Source organism: Cannabis sativa, chromosome 1 (genome assembly GCF_029168945.1).
Source record: "Cannabis sativa cultivar Pink pepper isolate KNU-18-1 chromosome 1, ASM2916894v1, whole genome shotgun sequence".
Classification (NCBI taxonomy): Eukaryota; Viridiplantae; Streptophyta; class Magnoliopsida; order Rosales; family Cannabaceae; genus Cannabis; species Cannabis sativa.
In genome coordinates this window covers 51,412,045-51,436,234 of record NC_083601.1, presented here as the reverse complement: position 1 = coordinate 51,436,234, position 24,190 = coordinate 51,412,045, and the positions used below count along the sequence as shown (strand labels likewise).

Sequence of the window (24,190 nt, the reverse complement as noted above, 5' to 3'; positions counted from 1 at the left end):
CAGTGAAAGGGAGACAGATGACTCCCAGAGCTGCAATATTGTGGCCTAAAATATCATAGATCAATTGGGCACATGGAACAAGGTCTTTGAGCTAGAAGCCCATCTTCTCGTATGTGGTTTTGAAGAGGATGTTCATTCATGGATCTTGTGTAGAGTCATCATCGCTAAATGACACAATTGTGTCATCTAGACATGGTTGTTTGGGAGTCTGCTCTTCAATGGCCAGCAATTGTGTCTTCATCAGTATTCCCAGCAATGTGGGATCCTCTATCACGTTAAGATTCCCATCCACAAGGGGTGTCATCAAATAATTTTGAGCATTATCCCCTTGCTAAGGGGGTCGCTGAACTAGATCTGTCTTCACATATCAATCATATGAGGGCTTATTTCTTCGGATGAGGAATTCAATTTCCTTTTTCAGATTTTTATTACACTCATCTATGTCATGACCAAGATCTTGGTGAAAGCAACAAAACATTGTGGTGTCCCTCTTATTTATATCTTTTTTATGGGAGGGGGCCTTCTGTAAGGTACTTGTATTTTCGTAAAGATGTTTTCTCGAGTGTTAGTGAGGATGGAAAAGGTAGTGCATCGAGGAGCTCTCTCTTGAGGATTTTTTTGATCGACGTTATTGAATTTTCCTTTCTTTCCATTCCTGTTGTTGTTGTTATTGTTTCCATAGTTCAGCATCTTACCACTATTTTTGTTATTATTATTGATTTTATTCCCTTGTGGTTGGGAATTTCGGTTGTTTTAGATAGGGGCTTCAAGGGTCTAACCTACGCTTGTACTAGCGAGGTGAATGCTATTGACTTTTCATTCTGCCTCTTTGAGCTTTATGAACTCATCAACCCGATCTAAGAATTCTTAAATTGATCCCATAATGAGCCTTTTAATGTCAGACCAAGGTCTCCCTTTGGGCTCAATTCTGCTTAAGATTGCTGCTAGTTGCCCCTCGTTGGTCAAAGCTTTGACCTTGGTGGTCTCTGCCATGAACTGCTAAATATAGTATTTTAAGGGTTCTCCAGTATTTTTTTTTACTTCGACCAGGTCTTCGAGGTGAGCAGGTAGTTGGCGAGAGGAGGAGAATTGGGTGTAGAACTGAGAATCAAAGGCATTCGATGAATCAAATTTCTCGAATATCAACTTAAAGTATCATTGTTGTGTGGACTTTGCCAAAGCTTTTAGGAAAATTCTAGACTTAACATCCTCTTTCACTCCTCGTAGGTTGGTTTGTATCTCAAAATAATTAATATGGGATAGTCGATCTTCTTTTGATGTATACATCTTCCAAGTTGGAAAAATTTGGTCAGAATTTCCAACGAATTGTTCCTAGGAGAGAATGGGGAACCTCAGCTCTGATCGGGTTTCAGGTCGGTGAGTTTGAGTCAGTCATGCTTTGTACTATACTTTTACGTAAATCAAATTATGCGTGTACTCCTGAATATATTTATGCCACCTGTTGACCAACTTGTGCCACCGGTTGTTCACTCAGAACTCTATTTGGTACGAAGTTGGTCATTCGGGACAAACTTGTTTTGATCATTCAGGACAAAGTTACACTGATTATTTAGCTGGTTTCCCTGCGGTGGGGTGAATTTTGAGTCTCAATTCTCTCTTCTTTGGTTCAAGTTGTCTTGTAAGTCATCTTCAAGCCTTTAACCCATCTTTCGGAATACAACATCTGTCTGAGGTGTCCCACCTGCATTTTGGCTTTCTTTCCTTTCTTTCCTAAGTGGGTTTCTGCCATTGTGGCCATTGGTGCAGTTATTCTAGCCATCATTGTGATTATTGTTTTGGTTGACATGATGATCTTCGCGCCTTTGTTGTCGATTGTCATCTCAGGCTCGACTTCCAACCTCGTCATCGTCATATCCATTGGGGTATTGTCGATGAATAGAGACTTCAGGCTCATATCTCATTCTCCGACCTTGCTTCTATTGTTGGTTGTTATTTCGGTGTTGACCATACACTTGGAACCCTTGGTTTTCTTGATGTGGGATGACTTGTCCTTAGGAGCCTCGCATGTTGAGCAGGCCATTATGAGGCAAAGTTACTTTTTAGGTTGTAGAAATTATTTAAATTGTTACAATGGTAGAACTTAAGTACCCAATTTAAATTTTTTACTTTTAACAGTTAAGTATTAAGTTATAAGTAAATTTGACATCATATAAAAACTTAAGTAGCAAAATAAATAACTTAAGTACTTAAGTTCTACAAACATAATAATTTGAGTACTTTTTTGCTCAAAAAAATTGAAACTTAGGTGTTATATAAATATAATAATTTAAAATTATGAAATTTAATTTTTACCCTCTTTTAATATTTTTAATTAAAGAAAATTAAAAATATCTAAATAATTTTTTTTTGTAAGGATATCGAAAGAAAACTTTAATAAAGAGTACTTTTGTAACTTAAATTAATTTAAACTGATTCTACATTAATGTAAACATATAGAATATTGCCTATTCTAATTCTGATTCCTGTTAGTTAAGTAAACAACTCATTCTTAATCCGATTCATCAATTCAATTAAGGGTGAATTTGATTCCTAGTCATTCCGATTATATGTAAGTAAACGACGTTGTAAATATTCTTTAAAAAAACTTATATTTAGTGTAATTTTTACAATTGAAAATTGAAAGGGAAGAGCAAATGGGAGGAGCTATAGGATTGGTTATGAGTATAGTGTATTAGTATCCCATTGTATATTCCATTCCTCCAAATGAGTAATTAAAAATAGTTGATAGGAATGATACCAAAAGGAAAATAGAATGTACCTATTGAGCAAATAGATTCTGGAAATGTACTTGGGGAAATGCTTAAAAAGATGCTTCTTTTTTCCCCTTGTTTTGTTGTTATTGACATTGTTATGTGTCACCAAGAAATTAATGAGCCCACCAAATTGGAAAATTACTCTCTTTGATATTTTTTTGGGAGTTTACTTTGCATACCATAAAGTTATAAAATATATATATTTTTAACTTATAATAATCTTCATTTAAAAAAAAAAAAAACTTACACTAATTTTTTTATAACTTTTTTTCTTCTCATATTCTTATCAAAAAATCACCTAAAAAATATACTTTAAATATTAAGACAAAATAAGTTAAAATAAACATCTATATGAATTTTAATTAGAAACAAAAAGTGAAAATAAAATTAAAATAATTAATTATATTAAGAGAAAATAATGTGAAAAAGAGATTTAAAAATATGCTAAAATTAATTTTTAAAAATTAATTTAAGTTATAAATATATTTGTAAGTCTGTCCACTTATAAATATATTTTTGTGTGTAGGTAAAGGTAAAACAAAAGCTGAACAACAGTGAGTAACAAACTTAATAAAAATTGTACATATATGGTCATTTAAGCTTAGAGGGTTGAAATTTTTGAGACACTACGAACTCGTAGTATTTTGGTTGTGTCGTTAGACAATATCTTTTGTTTAGTATATGTATCATGTACATTTTATAAATAGTATTTAAGGTCTCAAATTATAAAATTGTGTAAAAGTATTATAAGTTTATTAAATTTTTTTAATTATTACAAAAATTTTATTAAATACAATTTTATATTAAAATTCTTTAATTAGTAAAGATTAATACATAAATTAAAAAAAATAATGTAACCGTCTTAGTTGGTAGAACGTTACAATTACATTAGTTGATTAGTATATGTTTTTTTTTAATATTAGTTTCTATATTCCATTGAATTATTTGTAAGAGATAGGAGAAGGGCGCAAATGAAATATATATTATGTTGTGTGTTTCTTTTACATATATAAGAGTAACTCTACCGGAGGGAGATGTAAATAAGTGATAGAAATATAAAATATAGTTTACTTTATAAAAATTCCATTTTAGTAGTGTGCTAAATTTTAATGTAAATTTATCACATATATAACAAAAAGTTATCCAAATGTGAATCACAATATAACATGATGTAAAATATACATTATAATAAATATTATGCTTTTATATTTACTATTATACTATTTTTAATATTTTATTATTAAATTTTAGTTAATACATTATTGGTACCTATTATTTTCCTCGATGTTATACTGTTATTGGTATAATTAAGTATAACGTCACATATAACTTAAGAAAATAATTTTTTTAGGGAATATCGTCAACCAATCGTAGAGTGCTACCTATAGAAGGTGCTAGACACTACTGGTGTCCAATAACAATGCTCTTATTATTATTATTATTATTTTATAATTAAATTTTATATTTAATTTTATATAATTATTATTTTATATATATATATATATATTTTTTGACAATGCATTATTTTATATTTTTAATAAATTAATAAATGAACATTAAATAACATATCAAATTTTGTATCAAGATTTATAATTATGTGTTAGAGCATAATAATGAAAGTGAATGTAAAAATATCACAAAACTATTATTTGTGTTAAAATAGCTCAACTTTTACATCTCCTATTGGAGATAGTCTTGAAGCCATGCATATTTTCTTCATGGGGATAGCCCCGTGGGGACTTACCCCTAATGGAGCGGGAATTCCCCGTCTAAATAAGAAACAAGGCGGGAACGGGAATTACTCTCTGCCAATTTTCCGCCCATGTGCATCCCTACCCCCTTCTCTCCATTATTACACTACATATTTCTTTCACTTTTGTTTCTTCCACAGATTTTACCGTTGGCGTTTAGCCCAAGTAAAATCAATTTTTTTTCTATAATATGAATGGTAGATTGATATTATAAAGCAAAATGAAACAAAAGCAAAGGGAATTTTGAGTTTGGTCCACATTGAATCACTACCAATCAATGGTGAAGCCCTCATGGTCTTGGGTTGGGTGGCAACCTTCAAAACCACTCAAATAAATCGAAATAACTGTGTGTGTGTGTGTGTTTCGATGACCCAAACAGACAAAATTAGTCAAAAATAAAAAAACAAAACTCTCTGAAAAAACTCCTCTTCACATGAAAAGCTGAAATGGCTTTTCTTCTTCCCAATCTCTCTCCTTCTCTGCTTCTTCAATCGAAATCCAAGGAGAAATCCGTACACCAAACACTCCTCCACACAAAACCCAACAACCCTCCTTCTCTTCCCTCTTCCCTCCCAACCCTCCAGACCCCTTTAGCCGACAAGAGTGCGCAGCTTAACACCCCAAGAGGTGCACACGATAAGCAGCCCAAAGATGACTTCTTTGTCAACCTCGGCCTTGCTGTTCGTACTCTCCGTGAAGACCTTCCTCTAATCTTCACCAAAGACCTCAATTATGACATTTACAGGTAATTTTCTCAATTGGGTACTTGAATTTTCTTTCATATATGTATTGGATTTTCAATAAAACTGTATTTTGTGAAATGAATTTTGTAGGGATGATATAACGTTTAAAGACCCTTTAAACACATTCAGTGGTATAGAAAACTACAAATTGATATTCTGGGCACTAAGATTCCATGGCAGAATTTTGTTCAGAGAGATTTATCTTGAGGTTTTCAGGATATGGCAACCCTCAGAGAATGTGATTTTAATCAGATGGAACTTGAAAGGTGTGCCTAGAGTTCCATGGGAAGCCAAAGGCCAATTTCAAGGCACTTCAAGATACAAATTGGATAGAAATGGCAAAATATATGAACACAAAGTAGACAACTTGGCATTCAATTTCCCACAGCCACTCAAACCAGCAGCATCTGTGTTGGATTTGGTCGGCGCCTGTCCGGCGAGTCCTAACCCGACGTTCTTGTGGGCCGCCCCGGTCGAAATGCACTCATCTTCATGGCTGGAATTCTATAGGGAAGTTAGGAAGACATTGGATCAACAAGGTTCTAACTTGCTTTCACAAGATGGTTTGGTCACTTGTTCATAACTAGTATTATGTTATTCTCTATACATTAATGTATACAATCAAATTTTTACTACACTAATATATATATTAAAAGAAATATTTATTGTATTAGTGGATTACTTTGTGTAGATTAGCAAATAATGGTTTTTGTTGAAAGACAAGGATTGTATATACAAAGCTAAATTAACTAATTTGTATTGGTGGAGGCTTTGGCATCTTTTATGAGCTTTTTTTATACAACTCTATGTACCAAATCTTATTTCTTTCTTAATTTTAAATCAGAGTATAGTTTACTACTAGTTGCAGGCCAATCTCTCTAGTCCTTTCAAATAAAAATTAAATAAATCTTTCTAGTCCTTGATTTAATAAAAGATTGACCTGAATCTTTCTAGTCTTTAAAGAAAAATGGGAGATAAAGTTCATCAATTGTCTATCTTGAATATTGTCAAAAAAAAAAAAATTGTCTATCTTGAATGGAGAGCTATAATAGTCTATTATCATTTTTTATAATATTTTGTTAAAATTTATCTTCAATAATAATATTTAATGTGTACTAAAATTAACCAAAGCTAAAAATTATGCCAACAATAAATAGTATATGTTTTTAATTAATTATTTCTCATTCATTAATAAAAATGGATTTTATATTTGTAAGATAATAAAAAAAATATAAATGAAATTAATTATTTTGTATATTTTTAATGAAGATTAATAGTAGTATTGACTTTTATAACTAATTTGCACATCTTGTATTAGAGCACAAATATAAAAACTGAACCAAATATAAGTTTTATATTACATTTTGAGCTAAATTTAACTTAAAATATATAATGGTCTTAGTTTTTTATTTATAGGAATTTTTACACTAGATATTAAATTTAATATTATTTTACAATTTTATTCCTGTTTGCTTTTTTAATTTTTTTTTATAAAATATGTTTTTCAATTTTATATTTCAAAAAGTTCTTTAATTACAAAATTACCTTTTTGCTAATTTCATCATTTTTCTCTCTTCCATTTTCTGTTAAATTTTCTTTCTCTATCCATCATCCACGATTGGATTTTTGAAACCATCCCATCTTTTACCCTAACCCACTCATTTCCCAACTACTCATTTCACTCACTCACTCACTCTCTCTCTCTCTCTCTCTCTCTCTCTCTCTCTCTCTCTCTCTCTCTCTCTCTCTCTCTCTCTCTCTCTCTCTCTCTCTCTCTCTCTCTCTCTCTCTCTCTCTCTCTCTCTCTCTCTCTCTCTCTCTCTCTCTCTCTCTCTCTCTCTCTCTCTCTCTCTCTCTCTCTCTCTCTCTCTCTCTCTCTCTCTCTCTCTCTCTCTCTCTCTCTCTCTCTCTCTCTCTCTCTCTCTCTCTCTCTCTCTCTCTCTCTCTCTCTCTCTCTCTCTCTCTCTCTCTCTCTCTCTCTCTCTCTCTCTCTCTCTCTCTCTCTCTCTCTCTCTCTCTCTCTCTCTCTCTCTCTCTCTCTCTCTCTCTCTCTCTCTCTCTCTCTCTCTCTCTCTCTCTCTCTCTCTCTCTCTCTCTCTCTCTCTCTCTCTCTCTCTCTCTCTCTCTCTCTCTCTCTCTCTCTCTCTCTCTCTCTCTCTCTCTCTCTCTCTCTCTCTCTCTCTCTCTCTCTCTCTCTCTCTCTCTCTCTCTCTCTCTCTCTCTCTCTCTCTCTCTCTCTCAATTGTTTTTATTTTGTTGTGTATAAATGACCACCACTAGATCAGATTCGATGTCCCCTTTCCCCGCTAAAAAAAATTCTAAGAAACTTGAGAAAGCTCCTTCAAAGTCCACTAATCTGAAGGTTGAAGGTGAACCTAAAATAGGTATGAAAGACATTGCAAAATAGGGAATGTCTAATGCATCTGATGTTCCAGAGGCTTCTAGTTTTAAAAAAAGACCACTTTCATCTAAGGTTGAAGCTTGTAAGACAAAGAAAATGAAGTCTTCGAAATCTATTAAGGATGTAAGACGGCGATAATTTACATCGAGTAGGAATAAATTTACTGTTCTACCCTCTAATATATTTTATCCTTAAAATACTTAGCTTCTTATAAATGATATTTCAATAAATTAATATAATTACTGAAATAAGAGTTCTTCAATTTATGTTTGTTAAGCCAAACTCTAAGAAAATCATCGTTTCACTTCTAAATAGTTATAGAAGCTATAGATTCCATATCTATGATTTGCGCTCTCATTCAATTGCACTACAATGTTCCCAATATGTAAGTATTGGGTCGATCCAAGTGATCAACTTTAACGAACAAGTCAAAGAACATATGTAATACTTTTAAGCCAGAACCTAATCATCTCAGAATTCAGATCTTTTGATCTAAGATCAACTAAGTGACATTGACTTAGAAAAGACATAACTGTAAGTTTATGATATCTTTTTTCACTGTCAATATCGGTCTCGTTCGATGTATAGCCAACACATCCAATACTAGTATACTTTGTTAATTCCCTGGAAAGGACATTCCACATATCATTGTGTAAGTAAACTTTATCGTTGATTATCACGTCCGTGTAAATTCAGTGCACTGATAAATCATGGGACTAAATAGTTTGAAAAATATAATCACAATTACTTTCCATTGTGATGACATCAGTGTAATTGTGAGTAACTATATGTTCAAGATTTAATAGAATTTGTATATTAAAACCATAATCATGAAAATTACATGTAAGCCTAAATGATTTCTAATCTTCTATTTATAGTAAATAAGGTTATATTAAAATGAGTTTTATTTAAGGCATAAAATCCAAACACTATGTCTACTTCAAGTTTTTATTTCTCACGAGAATGACAAGAAAGGAAGAGATCTCGAGTTCTACAGAAGATGCCCTGACCTTATGGAGACTTTTATGAATGTAAAAAATGACCTAGTGGAGCTCTCCTTTTATGGACAAGAAGGTCTATTAAAATAATAAAATAATACAAAATGAAAATATTTCGGGAATATTCCATCTAGAGTAATTTTAACTATTGATTGTGATCCAATGGTTAAGATGCTCAAATTTTACTTCGAATGATGATCGTCAATTTTTGAGATTGAATCGCGTCTGTTGGATCATTTTCAGGTTATTTGCGGCTAAAATCGCACTTCAACTTGGGAGCAATTTTTTGACTTACAAAATTTAGAATTGAGATATGAGTGTGAGGCATGCATACAAAGATCTTCAAAAGAGCTTTCCAATACACTTGGAATCACATCAATCAGAGTAGTATTGAGCGAGTTATGACTATTTTACTACGGAATCCTCACTAGTCGGCGCCTTGATTGGCAATCCTACGATTGAGAAGTTGCCCAACGTGAACCTAGGTTTTGGGTACTTAGAAATTCGTGTTGAAATATTTTTCAAAGTCTAAGTGATATGAAAACATCGCTTAGCTAATTTTTTGGGTCTGGTAAAGTCGTTCACCAATTTTCGAAGGTTTTGCTATTACGCGAAATTGTGAGACTCAAAACTACCCAATTTGTGACTAGTTTATCGATATTCCACTTTGCTGAAAAGGTGAAATATTAAAGTATGAATTTGACTTGCCACAAGTGCTACACCTTGTTTGCAATGAAGAACTAGCATATATTCGTCAAAAGGACTGAATTTGGAGGATCGAAACCACCCGCGTCAGGTTAAACATCAACCTAGGTGCTGAGTGCTTACTTTATGACTCTTCGGGAGTCATTTTTTGGTACTTTGATGATATTTTAGTCAGGACACGAGATCTCCTCCCCCGTTTGGGACCAAAATATGAAGAATGCTTGGAACAAAATTGGTGTTTGAGTAATGAAACCATATACACCAGGTTGAATGTCAACCTGGGCGCTGGCTAGGGCTTCTGGCATCTAAATAATCTTGTTTGCTTTGCAAAATTGCTTGTATCTTCGTTACTGATAAAAACGAAGAATATGCCCGGGAGACAACTCAAGAAAAGTCATTAGAAGTGGCCCAGGTTGACAAGATGTCAATTTGGGCGCCGGTGCCAAGCCCCAATGTCAACTTGGGGGTTGGATTAGTGTTCTAGCTACCAGATGGCTCTGTTTGTTTCTCGAAAGCTCTTGTATCTCCATTTTGGATGAAGACAAAAAAAATACCTAAAAAACATCTTCAAGAAAAGTGGTTAGAAGCGCCCTAGGTTGGCAATATGTCAACGTGGGCGCTAGGTCCAAGGTTTGTCCCCTTCCCCTCATGTGCACAAGTTGCAAAAACTCAAGTCCTAGAGTCGTTCCTTGTGGATGTGAGGTGTCGAGAGGCAAAGACTCTTGAAAAAGTTAAACCCAAGTTGTCGTGTTGCCAAGGTTAACCCCAAGTTGATTGAGAATGTCAACCTAGGTGTTGTGTGCCTTGGTGCTCCATGTTGAAAGTGTTCCAAAGTTGATTATGGGGCATTTGGCATGCTTGTGGCAAGTCTTTCACGTGTCTAAGTGCAATTGTTGAGTAGTATGCACGAAGATGAGGTCTGAAACTGAAACCCTTGTCCAAAATGTTAACTTGCGAATTGAGTGAAACACTAGGTGCTAGGTTGGCATTTGGGATGTCAACTTGACATTCTCAGCTTCTAGATCCATGACTCGAATTCTTCTTGTCATGTCGGTTCAGGTGACTTGGAAACAATTTGACAGGATCTAAATACCCACTCGGGAGTTCCCCATGTCAACCTGGGCGTTGGGCTAGGAACCCGTTCCTGAGGTTGACTACTATGATTAGGAACGTGAGACTCCCTAAGTATTTTCCTTCTTGCCACGTGTTAAAAATTATGTCCACATTACCAAGGCCAATTATCGAACAAACACTGACATTACATGACTTCTTGAGTATGGAAAAGATACATCAATCTGTAAATATTCTTGTCCTTTGTAACCCAAAAGAAGGCTCGGGACCTTTCCGTCCAAAGAGGCACAAGGATCCATAACTCTTAGGCACAGGAATCTAGTTTATTAACTTGACCCGTATATTTCTTCGTCTAATAGGCTCACTAGATGGTTACACATCTTTCTCGAAAGTACAACAAGTTATTTTATACCCCTTCCTATTTACCAAAATAAGCCTTATGTAAAATAAAAAAAATAATAATAAAGTGCACCTTAATTTTCTTTTCACGTGTAGTCCAAAATTTGAATATTTTATCATCTTAAGAAAAAAAAAACATCGAACAATCTTGATTTCAACGTGGAAATAAGCAAAAAATGCATTTTTCTTTTTTGAAAATCTTGCACAATAATTAAGATAACAAAATAAAACACTTTTAAATCAATTATCTTTATATATGAATGAAAATGATAAAGAAATATGTTGTACACATGTTTTCATTGGTCAAACTAATTTTAATTTTTAAAATAATTTTAAAATCATTTCAAAATTTATAAAATAAATTAATTTAAAATAATTAGCACGTCATTAAAGCTAGTTAAGCATTTTACATCTTCATATACCATTCATTAACAAGAGATTGTAATAAATTCACATTAACTAAATCCCAACGCATTGATGTAATGATCTTTCATTGCATATTGAATAATGGCAATAAAACAAGCCAGAAATTCAGAAGTGGCATACAAAATGACCAAGCAATGAATCAGAAATTTGTTAGCTCCCTAGTACAGGTAAAATCAATCATATATAATGTATATATATACATATGCAGAGCACTAAATTCACACACAAACAACAAGAGTGGTTTGCAAGATGCAATGTACTCACACATCTATAAAGTCACACACAAACTCAAACAAGAATAGAAGTAGCTGCAAGACAGAGCCGAAGAGTGATTACGTCGAATGTCAGATTCACAAACGCTCCGAGCCCACAGTTTTCTAACATCATAACATGTTTCAATGACAAATTAAGAGCAAACTTTACCGTGAGCGAAATCAGAGAGGAAGCTTATCCAATGGTTTAAGAGCTGCAACACCACTCCGTTCGGGTCTTGTGTACTTCTCGTAAATGACCTGTAACTGTCCAAGTCTAGCAGCTTTTTGAAATTGTAACAACATCTCCGAACACTCTCTGCAATTATTAAAATGCCTCGAGTCAATTTTGAAATGAAGTTGACACTTGCAGAACCAAATAAATTGATAAGACAAATACCTTAATTGTGACACTTCGTAGTGTGCATGTTGGCAAAGTAATGGAGTCCAATGAGGAGCCATTTTTAAGGTACATCGTGCAACATAGATAGCCGATGCACACAGCAGTGAGGGCTTGAACATTAAAGCTTCATATTCAACCAAACACAATTCAATGAGGTAGAAAGCCAAGTGTTCAAGCTGGTAGACAACCACAAAACACGATGTTAGTATTTGAAGTATCTGATCCATTCCTATTTTTATTATATGGAAAGAGTTACATAAATAGAAGATGATTATTAGTCATCATCAGTATTATAGCCTGGTCAATTTACAAGAAACTCTGTCACAATGACTATAGCCATAACATGTAACATACCTAACATTTAACAATTAAGTATAATAAAAATATCAGAAGAAAAGTTTGTTATATAATGTACTTTCTAGTTTATGTCAGAAGCTATTACATACCTTCGCATCAGACTGTGCAGCCTTGAGAAACCTTAGCATGAAGACATACGGAGTTGGTGTATTTAAGCGAAACTTTAATTTCTTAAGAATAAGCTTCTCCTGAGAACAGGGGAAACAAATTACTAGGAAGTTACTACATTTCATTTCATTTGATAAATAATCTATGATTAGTACACAATCTAATAATGAACTATCTCGTCAAAAACCCAAAAGCATCATATGAAAAGGAATTCTCTACTTGACATCTAGCAACAAGAGGATTTTCGGTTTCATTAGCTTTTTCAATCAACAAATGTCTAGTTTCATTCTATAAGCAGCTAAAAGATGAACAGTACAAAATTACAAAAAACGTGCATAATAAATAGTTCAAAACATAGATTTTCAACAAGAATTTCAATCAACATGATAATGCATACCATTCCAAGCATCTGCTCCCTTGTGTATGATTCAGCTGATATGCTAAGCAAGTCTTTTACCTTAATGAAATGAAAAATAGAAAAATCAGAAAAATGGATTTCTAGAAAAGATAAATGTGAAGATTAGTGTGAGAACTAGATAAAAATATGTACCCTTGGAATCCATTGCCATGAGTCCTCATACTTTGATGCAAGTAGAAGTGCTGTAAGGCCAACCAACTGCATTTCATTCTTCTTTATTGCCACTTGAGAAAGATAACGATCTAACAACGTAATCGTGAGATAAAGTGTTTCTTGCATTAAATCAAATTTAAGGTGTACCTGTTATCATAAAAACAATTTTGAAAAGTACTGAGTAACTGAACCAGATAACAAAGACCAGGGGAAAAGAGAAACATCCATAAAGTTAAAATGATTACTTCAATTAACCAATTGATCAATACAGCCCGCATATGAGGTGTAATTTCTATTTGAATTGACATGTAATTTGCTGGGGGTGGATTTTGCGCCTGCAAAAAAATATTTTTAGTCAGTGAATAAATCAAATATAAACAAATGGAACTAACTAATTATTCAGCTAAAATATAGCCCACGTACTCAAATAAATACCAACAGCAACTTGCAACAGATTATAAACAATACAACATTGCTTCTGGTTGCCTATCACAAATGGTGAGAGAGTGAGAAGAAAAGCTTCAGAAGAAACATGATATACTAAAGCAAAAATAACTTGAGATTTAATAGGAGGCTATGTCAATTAATCATATAAATCCACTTGCAATGCAATATTTCTAATCCAGAAGTCAAGATTCACAGCTAAGTAGCATATTCATTATTGCTTTGGTTACTTTTTTTTAAGGATTTCTGTTCTTGTGAAAATGCTAAAAAAAATAGCCTTAAAGGTACATTTACAGTGATTGACAAGTGGTTGGATACCTAGATCTTGTGAACTCTCAAAATAATGATAATAAATTTCACCGTCAATAATGTAGCTAAACATAGAAATGCTCATTTCTTTCAAAAAAGGAAGAGTTAAACTCTCATCTACAGCTAAAGGAAACGAAATGGTAGAAAAATTTAGGTTACAACGACATTGTAGATAATACATAAGCACATACACAAAAAAGAAAAAGAATAGGAAAAAAGGGTTCCAGAAAAGTGAGATAAAATCCATCACCTCAATAACCCAATAATACTGATATATGTCATCAACATAGTCTGCAACTTCTAGCTGATTTCTCTCATCATCCAGGTCTGGTAGCCTTTCTTGCTTAAGAACATCATGTTGCTCTTCTATTAGCTGATTGCAGTTCAAACTTAAACATGTTATTTGAAATGAATGAAAAGAAAATAAATAAAAAAAGCCAATATAAAGCAATAATCTCAACCTTTGATCCTTCCATTAACGAAGATGTGTAGGATTTTCTTCGACGTGGAACTTTCTTTGTAATAGTAACATCTGATGTACTTGGTTTGCTATCGACATCAGATGGAAGCTGTACATGGGTGGGTTCTTGTGTTATATTTTTTGAAGGAGAAGAAGCTACACTCTCCATGTTCTTTGATGCAGCTGTAGCGATAGTTACAACTTTTTCTAGATTCCTTGTGATGTTGGGTCTTGTATTCCTTTTGTCATCAGAAGTCTTTAGAGCACCCTTCACACTTGGCTGGATCATAACAGTGAAGCAATTGATATGGTTAAACATACTTGTAACGAATCACTCTTTCCCAAAATGATACTCTAACTTGACACTTAAGAGCCGCAACACAGAAAAAAGTTTAAGATAATACAGGACGCAAATTAAAATTGATTTATTTATTAGAAGCATGCTCAAATCAACTAATATACAGTCTACAAGACAGCTAACTGGAAAGGGAAAGCAGCCTAGTCACAATGAGCATAGCAATGGGGAGTTTATGTAGCAACAGCAATGAGCATTCTGTTGCAATTTGAAGTAGCCCATCCATTTACACAATAAACATGTTAAGCCATGAATTTATAATAATAATAATATCAAGATATGCTGCAAGTATCAAAATAAGAAAAGAAACTTATCCATTTGTGAAATGAACAACTTATTCTATAACTAGATACTAATATTGTTCTCTTTTAACAATAATTGGTGATCTGCAAACATTTGAGAAAGCAGCTCCACAAGTCAAATGAAACAATGTAGACAAAGTGACTAAAAAACACATTGATTGGAGTTAGTTTGTCGTCCAATTTAAAAACTGCAAAATCTACACAAACTGGAACACAAAAGGATAGATGGTAATTGAGAAGAAAAGATATATAAACTGTAAAAAGAACCCATACCCTAATAGATTTTCTTGACAATGTACGAGAATCCACAGTACTTTGACCCCTGTGATCATAAATAATAATCACACTATTTAGATATAACATTCATGATTGCATGGTTCCTGATAATACATTTTAGAGTTGATAAATTTGATATAATAAATAGATGGCCTTTTACAGACTTCCTTAATAATCCATTCAAGAATTTGCTACAACGAGATAGATCTCTAGTATACATTGTTAAAAATTACTCAGCACAAAACTTTGCTGCATTAAGCGGCAACCAAATAATCTTTTAGATGAAAAAGTCATTGATACTTACATTATTACAAAGTTGTCACTCACTCGATTCTTCCAATGATGGGTCCTTCCATTGCTTACTCGGGGCACTACTTTCCCACCAACTTTGACCTTAACTGAAACCAACAATAAATTCAAAATTTCATCATGGAAAGGTCTATCCTAAGCAATACACTTGTGAGAATCTTCCAAAGCACAATGCATATTGGTTTATAATCAAGACACTCACTTTCGTTTATTTTTCCAGAACTTCCAGGATTTCCCTACAAAAGGATGAAGATAAAATATAAAAGTTCTGAAGAAAAAATCAAGCAGGCTCGACAATTTCAACAGATGATTACAAAAGATAATGGAAAAAAAATATTTTAATCTATGATGTAATGTGAGAATAACCTTGAGGATATTTGTTGGGTCCTCCCTCTTTAAAACAGGAAAAGACTTCCTTCAAGAAAAAAATTCACGGCAACGAAGTACATGAATAACTGATGTATATTTTATTCAATCTTCCCCCCCCTGAAAAAAAAATAATAATAATAATAATATAAAATCAAATTGCAAACCTTGTTGGTATGAGTGAAGTCCTTGTTGTTCTCCTGAAACATTAAACATATCCGTTAAACATGTTTGAACTGCCCAAATATTCTTACATACTAGTCTTTGGTTTGAGGAAACTTTAACAGACCTGCCATTTAAATCAACAAGAGATCCATGAGCCTGTCCAGTGACTTTGATCCTTTGGTAACCAGAGGGAACCTTCAAATCTTTAACAAGCACTGCTTATAAAAGCAAGTTAGAACCGAAACATGTTTATCAAACTCTGGTCATAAATTTATAAAGGAAATAAATCACCTTTCTTTGAAGTATGATAACCAGGATCACCTTGACTAATACCTCCCTGCATACTTATCCTAGTTAGACAAATGTGAATGAAGAAACTTTCAATGACCGCTAAATCAAATAAAAATTATAGTCTGCTACTTCACAGTTCCAAGGCAAATGGTGACAGATCATTAGGATTGTGAATATGGTCAATATAAGCTTGTCTAATTTGATTCAATTTTTTGGTTTGTATGTACATATATATTGATATATATATGTGTGTGTGTGTGTAAGCATTGCTGCCATTCAAATCAATGGTTTTCCAAAAATAGAAAATCAAATACATAATTCTGAAGGTTATCCCTATGTCCAGCCTCTCACCAGGAACTTGACTTTCCCAGCCTTTCTTAGTTAACAAAGTAAGAGAATATTTAATATAACTTTATCCACTCATCTTTTTTATGCACTTAACTAATTATTTTAACTAGGCACGTGAATTAAATAAGTTCTTTTCTAGCCCAAGTCTCATTCAAATGACACTTAACAGGAGACATGTGAACCAGAAGGTAAATGTACTAGTTTCTGTGATTATTTTGTAAGCAACGCATTCTAAACTGAAAATGTTGAAATACAAATCTATACCTGAAATGATTTCCTTGATGATACATTTACAGTCCTAGAGCCCACAGTAGCTGATACTCTAAAGATACGAAAACAAGCGAAGGATCAAACAACAGTGAGGATGTTATTTTCAACTTCCGTCAAAGTTATACAAAAAGGCTTTTGCAAGATAAATTAAGATTGAGAAAACATATCACTCACTCAAAAGCATACAAAAAAAATACATAGAAGGTACATCATGTAACAAAGAATATTTCTCTCATTTCATGAACTACAAATTTTCAATGAATTATTTATAGGAACCCTTGGTTCAAGAATGAAGGCTTCACACAAGATAAAGACCCCCCTATCCTCTTTAAAATATTATATGTATATTTATACAATGAATATCTGCAAATACATAGCCATGCATTTAATATGCATCCAAGTATAATAAGTACAAATATTATATGAACGTAAAATGCTACTTAATACTTGGTGAAACATTAAGTCAAAATGAAATTTGAAGAAAGAATTAAAGAAACGGAGTGATACTTACGAGGGTTTGGAGCTATTTCGCAACAGACTCCTCGAAGATGTGCTGTTAGTAATGCTGGCATCTGTCAATGGTCTTCTTCCCAAATTTGATTTTTCTAGAAACGGAAAGTAGTTCATCATAGAATTTCTGAAATAAGTAGTTTAAGTTTCAAATACAAGTCTAGTCTAGACTGTAAGTAGACCATACCAGAAGTATCGTTTTTCCCTTTGCTCGTCTCCTTACTTTTCAAAACAGCCTTAGCAGAAAATCAGAGAAGGAGAAGCCATGGTTAGTTTGAATCAATGCAATCCTTCTACCAATTCAGACGAATGAACAGCTAGATATTAATACCTTTTGAGAGCTTGTATTGGCGAAAGTAGATCCTCTGGTGGCTGGCATAAATTTCCTTTAACCAAACAAGCAGAAGGAAAATGGGAAAATAGTGAGGTCAAGTATCATACAAGATATTAAGTATCAGTTTCCTTAAGCATATGATCTACACTACAAAAATGTTATAATAGATATGTGCGATTACATAGTTAAATAAGTAAATTATATAACCCTAATATCATTTCATAAATATATTACACTGCTGATATATAATCAAAGACACACGTATACATATATTATATATTTATACGTACAAAGGTGTACAGGGTGGCACATTATGTTGAAATGAAACTAGAAGAAAGAAACTAAAGAAAATGAGTGATACTTACGAAGGTTTAGAGCTATTGCACACCAAATTCTTTGAAGATATGTTGTTAACATTACTGACATCTGCCAATGGTCTTCTTCCAAACTTTGCTTTTCCTAAAAAGGAAAGTAGGAAAAGGAAAGTAGCTCATAAATGAAAGAGGTTTAGAAAAAGAATCGTTGAAAATTCAAGCACAAGTTTAGTCTAGGCCATACCAAAACTATCATTTTTCCCTTTGTTCGTCTCCACACTTGTCAAAACCGCCTTAGTAAAATAAATTCAGACAAAGAGGAACCGTGGATAGTTTAATAAATCAAAGCACAACTTTTGCATAATGCAACAATATAGATGAACTCAAGCATGATAGTAATACCTTCTGAGAACTCGTACTGGCCAAAGTAGACCCTTTGGTAACTGGTATAGATTTTCTTTAACCAAACAAACAGAGGAAAAATGAGTTACAAAAATATTGAGAAAAAAAATCACACTATATATTAAGTAGAGCTACCTTATGCATTGCATAAGATCTATTATAAAAAAGATAATTAATTTCAAAATCTGTAAGAATAGATAGGAACACTTATACTACCCAGTAAAATAAATGTATACAAGCCACTCTAAGGCTAGCTCAGGTGGTCCGATATGTGAGTTTGAGGGGAGGCGACATGGGTTTAATTACCCATTGTAGTAAAAGAAAGACACTAAATTAACTGGGTTTCATGAACCACTGTGCTTCAACTAATGGATATATGGAAATATTAAAGAAAATAAAGTTTATATTTCCTAGCATGCCTAAGCTATAATACTACATAGCTTCTACTCAGGTTCACACAAGATGTTTTGTAGGAGATTCTTTAAGCGTAAGAATTCTCTACAAAAAAAAAAAAGTAAATTCACTTCCAGATGATAAGGTTATTTTTGAAATAATTAAGAATTCTTATATGAACTGGGTTTCATGAGCTACTAACATTTCAATTTATTCTTAAATATTGTGAAATCTTAAACATCAAGTCCAACATTTTGTATATCCATTCTTCCTTGAAAATATTTTCTTCAAAATTAACCACAACTAACATTCAATAACATAAATTCAAGGCAGAACTACTGATTTCTAATATTAGAACCATAAATACCTAGTACGAGAATCAACCTCAGAAAATTCCTTTTCCGTATAGACCTTAAAATTTCTTGTACCGGCTGCAAAATTTTATGAAAGAAATCATTAACAAATGAATAAAATCAATTTTCTTGAAATTAATAAACATAGATCTTTTACTGCTTCCACGAAGTCGATTACCTCTGCCCAGTACGCTCGGAACAGTGAGGAGTTTTGCCTTTGGTTTCAAATCAAAAGGAAATTCCGTAAATTTCGAAAAAAGGAAACAAAGAAACAAAGAAGGAAAGGAAGAAAGAAAATCGAAGGAGGTTTGAGATACCTTGTCAACCTCCATAGCTTTCTTCTTCAGTAGATTTTGCTTCATAGTTGGAAGGAAGGGTTTAGTGGGTTTTTTTTTTTTTTTGAAAGCAAATGTTTGAAAAGAGGCGGTCGTATGATCCCTCTTTACCGTTTTTTTGAAACGAGTTGCGTTTTTACCGTAATACCCCTCTTTGGAAAAATGAAAATAAATTAAAAAAGGTAAAGAAAAGTGGCCTATGCAGGTCTCGAACCTGCGACCTTCGCGTTATTAGCACGACGCTCTAACCAGCTGAGCTAATAGGCCGAATTGATAACGTTTTGATTAAAGTAAAATTAGTATTTATAATGTAAATTGTTTTGATTACTAACAGCACTTAATTAGTGTCATATAATCTTTTTGTTTAATTTTTTTATCCTTTCGAAACACAAATGAAATAATGAAATGGCATTGGAGTGTGATTTGAACTAACATGAACTAATAAGAAAATAGTTTTTTTTATTTATTTAAAAATAATCATTGTAGTTTAGCAGAACCAAGTGAAGTTTTTATGTATAATGTTTTACATTGATAACAAAGTTGTTGATCTTAATTCACCTAACCCTTAACACTTACTGTTCAATATGATTGTTAGCAGAGGCGGACCCATATAGAGATGAGGTGAGGCAGTCGCCTTCTTAAATAAAAATAATCTCTATAGACGTAAAATAAGCTTTATGATAAAGTCATTTTATGCATATAAAGAAATCATAAGTTGTATTTGCATTTTATTTTTTGAACATCTACCAATAATACTTATATTTAATGTCTTAATTATTGAACTCAATATTTTTATTGTTATTTTCTTTTTACTTTATACTATATTTAATATTAAAATATAAATTTACATTAATTTTTAACATGTTATACAATGTAGAAAAAAAAAACGACCATTCACTTATAAAAAAAAGTATCGCCTCCGATCAACTTAAATTCTGGGTCCACCACTGGTTGTTAGTCTGTTAATTTTCTGTGTTAGTTATAGCAGTTTTGGGTCTTGATTCTTGTCTTCTTAACCTTTTTACTTTGTAACTTGAGCTAAGCAACTTTTGTAAAGCTCTGAAATCAAATTTCTCTTACTTTACATAGATAAGTTCACCCTATCTTTTTCCTCTCCTTCTTTAAGTATCTCATGGTATTAGAACTCTATTGATGATAGTCTCCTATGAATCCTGCTGTTATAGATAACCCTTCCAACCCTTCAAACAATTCTTCTCACTCACCTTCTATGGCCATGAACATTCTTCTGCTTCTCTTCTCCCAATTCAAAACTCCTTTGCCAACTCTCTCAGCTCCTCTCTTACTGTCAAGCTCGACCACTTGAACTATCTTGCGTGGAAATCTAAAGTTCTGCCCGTTGTGTATATATAAATAGACACATATATATTCATACATAATGCAAGTGTACAGGGTGGCACATTATGTTAAACTGAAATTATAAGAAAGAAATTAAAGAAAATGAGTGATACTTGCAAAGCTGGTTTAGAGCTATTATACACTAGATTCCTGGAAAAACTATCAATCTATCATTATTCCGTTTGCTCATCTCCAAACTTTTCATTAAAATACATTAAACCATGAATAGTTTAATAAATAAAGGCACAACTTTTGCAGAATGCAACAATTTAGATGAACTTATTACTCAAGCATGCATGATAGATATACCTTCAGAAAACTTACTCAACTTAGGAATTTACAATTTCAATTCATTCTTAAATATTGTGAAATCTTAAACATCAAGTCTGATAAAGCAAGTCTTCAACTGTCAGTTAGTTAGGCTATTGTATTTACCTGTATTTTCTTGTTTCTGTTACAAAGGTTGTTAATTCTGTTTCCTTTGTAACCTTGCTGTACTCCTTCTATAAATACAATTGCCTTCCTTGAGTCTTGCATCTTTTGCAAGCTCTGTTTTGTTTCATCTCTCTGTTTTCTTTTCTTGCTTGTATTGATAAGATCATTCATGGTATCAGAGCAAGCCATTGACAAAAGTCTCCTATGGATCCTACCTTTGTTGAAAACCCACCACGTCCTACTGGACCAAACTCTGGATCTTTGAATCCCTCCCCAAACACATGGAATCCCTTTCAAAATTCCCTCAGTTCTTCCCTTACTGTCAAATTAGACAGATCCAACTTCTTGGCCTGGAAATCTCAGGTCATTCCCACAGTCATCGGCCATGGTCTAGATGAAATCCTGCTTGCTGGAATTGCTCCGACTGAATTACTGGTAACTGGAGATGTCAACCCTGCGTTTCTTGCGTGGAAAAGAAAGGACCAACTTCTACTCAGCTGGCTCCGATCGTCCATGTCTGAAACGATCCTCGGTTCTCTTGCTCATCACAACACCTCTCACTCTGTCTGGCGTGCCCTTGAACAGCGATTCTCCTCTCAGTCGAAAGCTCGATTACTTCAAATCAAGTCTCAGTTATCTACGATTCAAAAAGGTTCTCTCTCCATTGCTGATTATAATGACAAAGTTAAGCTTCTTGCAGATTCTTTGTCAACTGCAGGTCATCCAATGGAGGAAAGTGACCTTATTATGCATCTTCTGAATGGATTGGGTCCTGAATATGACCCTGTGGTGGTTCACGTCACCAGTCTCGTCGACAATCTCTCGTTCGAATCCATTCAATCACTTCTTCTCACCCATGAAAGTCGCCTAGAACGCCATTATACTGCTGGAGCTCCTCCTTCCACAATGACTGCTAATCTCTCCGTTTCTTCATCAAGATTTGGTTCTGGCCCGTCCAACTATCGCTCCTCCAACTATGGTGGTCGCGGATCAAACCCTAATTCTCAATACAGATCTTCTGGGCGTGGCTATGGATCTGGTGGATGGGGGAGTAGTAACTCGAGGCCTCTCTGTCAAGTTTGTTACAAGCTTGGGCACACAGCAGCGGTGTGCCACTATCGCTTCGACAAAACCTTTGTTCCACCCAAACATGGAGAAAATCAAGCATTTCTGACTGAAATTGAAGATGATGATCACCATCACTACTCATCCAACACAGTTCCTGATTTCGCTCATGATCAAGATTGGTATGCCGATACAGGTGCGAACACACATGTGGCCACAGGCATGGAACACCTTGAAATAGAGACTCCTTATCATGGCCATGAATCTTTGGCGGTTGGCAATGGTAAGCATCTCCCTATTTCTCATCTTGGTACCACTTCTTTACCTTCTCAATCTCGTCCTTTAAAGCTCAATCCCATTTTCAAAGTCCCTCACATAACCAAAAATTTAGTTAGTGTATCTAAGCTAACCAAAGATAATCATGTTTTTCTTGAGTTTCACCCCACTTGTTGTTTTGTGAAGGACAAGAACACAGGGCAGGTTCTTCTCAAAGGGAGAGTTAAGAATGGCTTGTACATGCTAACTCAACCATCCATTGCAAAACAGTCTCTGCAACTTGAGTGCAATTTAGCTACTAAGGAGTCCATACCTTCTATTCCTCCTGTTTGTTCTTCAAGTTGTAACAATACTTGTAATAAAGAGACTGTTATAACAGTCTCCCCCACATGTACCAATTCTGATATAAATAAAACATCCATTTCTGTACTTACTGTCAATTCCACTAATGAAATTTTTCATGTTAATGTTGCTCAAGACATCAATATTTGGCACTCCAAATTAGGGCACCCTGGACCTAGAATTTTAGCCAAGGTTCTATCCAATATTAACCATACTGGTACTTTAAAAAGTCTCCAGTTTTGTGATGCTTGCAAAATTGGCAAGAATCACAAACTCCCATATGCCTTATCCACCAATAGAGCCTCGGTTCCCCTTGAATTAATTCATACCGACCTATGGGGTCCATCACATGTGCCTTCTAAAGAAGGTTTTAGATACTATATTCACTTTCTTGATGATTTCAGTAGATTCACATGGATCTTTCCCCGCACTGTCAAGTCCCAAGCTTTTCCCACCTTCTTGCAATTCAAATCATTAGTGGAAAAACAATTTAACCTCCCCATTAAAACTGTCCAATCCGATTGGGGAGGTGAGTACAGGTCCTTTGCTTCTTTTTTGAAAGAACATGGTGTTCACTTTCAGCATTCCTGTCCCCATGATCATGAGCAAAATGGTCGTGCGGAACGCAAACATAGACACATAAATGAAACGGGAATGACACTATTAGCTCAATCAGGTCTTGATCTATCTTATTGGTGGCATGCTTTTCAACATGCTACCTATGTCATCAATCGGCTACCAACACCAGTTTTGGATGATGTAAGTCCCTATCAATGTTTGTTTTACAAAAAGCCTGACTATGCCTTTCTAAGGACTTTTGGATGCACATGCTTCCCTTACTTGAGGCCTTATCATACACACAAGATGACTGTCAAATCTGAGAAGTGCATTTTCATTGGATACTCTTTGCAACACAAAGGATATCTTTGTGAGAATTCCTCTGGCCGAGTGTATATCACACACAATGTGGTGTTCAATGAGACTGAGTTTCCTGCTCTTTCATCACCTAAGACAAACCAGGTATCATCACTTGCACCTACTACCTTTCCTTGCACTATTTTTCAAACAACTCCTCTATTTGGCCATACTAATACAATGTCATTTGGTGCCCCTGAGGTAATTCCTCCTCGCACTTCAGGAGTTGGTGCCAGCAGCTCTCACTCTCCACCTGTCCACACTGCAGCTGCAGTTCTCAATACTGCCTCAGCAAATATTTTGCCCA

At 34.1% G+C, this 24,190-nt stretch overlaps 2 protein-coding genes and 1 non-coding gene across 4 annotated transcripts; 1 reads left to right on the top strand and 2 right to left on the bottom strand.

Moving 5' to 3' along the window:
- Positions 1-4,785: 4,785 nt before the first annotated feature.
- LOC115708326 (uncharacterized) lies at positions 4,786-6,129 on the top strand. The gene is made up of 2 exons (XM_030636567.2): positions 4,786-5,270; positions 5,359-6,129. The coding sequence occupies exons 1-2, from the start codon at positions 4,972-4,974 to the stop codon at positions 5,849-5,851; spliced, it is 792 nt and encodes a 263-aa protein (XP_030492427.2). The 5' UTR covers positions 4,786-4,971; the 3' UTR covers positions 5,852-6,129.
- Positions 6,130-11,316: 5,187 nt separating this feature from the next.
- On the bottom strand, positions 11,317-19,600 carry LOC115704676 (putative cyclin-B3-1). 2 transcript variants are annotated; one of them, XM_061108546.1, is made up of 25 exons: positions 19,477-19,600; positions 19,338-19,374; positions 19,174-19,237; positions 18,414-18,468; positions 18,256-18,304; positions 18,063-18,156; positions 17,695-17,749; positions 17,551-17,599; positions 17,365-17,458; positions 16,848-16,905; positions 16,236-16,281; positions 16,069-16,159; positions 15,947-15,979; positions 15,780-15,828; positions 15,616-15,649; positions 15,409-15,502; positions 15,102-15,150; positions 14,173-14,451; positions 13,962-14,084; positions 13,204-13,293; positions 12,938-13,105; positions 12,785-12,844; positions 12,369-12,467; positions 11,920-12,098; positions 11,317-11,838 (listed from the first exon to the last, which is right to left on the bottom strand). In XM_061108546.1, the coding sequence occupies exons 1-25, from the start codon at positions 19,519-19,521 to the stop codon at positions 11,703-11,705; spliced, it is 2,130 nt and encodes a 709-aa protein (XP_060964529.1). In that variant the 5' UTR covers positions 19,522-19,600; the 3' UTR covers positions 11,317-11,702. The 2 variants fall into 2 exon arrangements, with proteins under 2 accessions (XP_060964529.1, XP_060964528.1); XM_061108545.1 differs by having other exon boundaries at positions 19,338-19,554.
- Positions 19,601-19,687: 87 nt separating this feature from the next.
- Positions 19,688-19,761, bottom strand: TRNAI-AAU (transfer RNA isoleucine (anticodon AAU)). The gene has a single exon. It is a non-coding gene; the product is annotated as a tRNA-Ile (tRNA).
- Between the last annotated feature and the right edge of the window lie 4,429 nt (positions 19,762-24,190).

Excerpts from the sequence above, each read along its gene's own strand:
- LOC115704676 (XM_061108545.1), bottom strand. The coding sequence starts at position 19,521 with ATGAAGCAAAATCTACTGAAGAAGAAAGCTATGGAGGTTGACAAGGTA. Across the intron at positions 16,282-16,847 it reads CATCAAGGAAATCATTTCAG|GGAGGTATTAGTCAAGGTGA; the intron begins GTATAGATTTGT and ends ATAAGTATGCAG. Across the intron at positions 12,099-12,368 it reads CTGCACAGTCTGATGCGAAG|CTTGAACACTTGGCTTTCTA; the intron begins GTATGTAATAGC and ends GTTGTCTACCAG.
- LOC115708326 (XM_030636567.2), top strand. The coding sequence starts at position 4,972 with ATGGCTTTTCTTCTTCCCAATCTCTCTCCTTCTCTGCTTCTTCAATCG. Across the intron at positions 5,271-5,358 it reads CTCAATTATGACATTTACAG|GGATGATATAACGTTTAAAG; the intron begins GTAATTTTCTCA and ends TGAATTTTGTAG.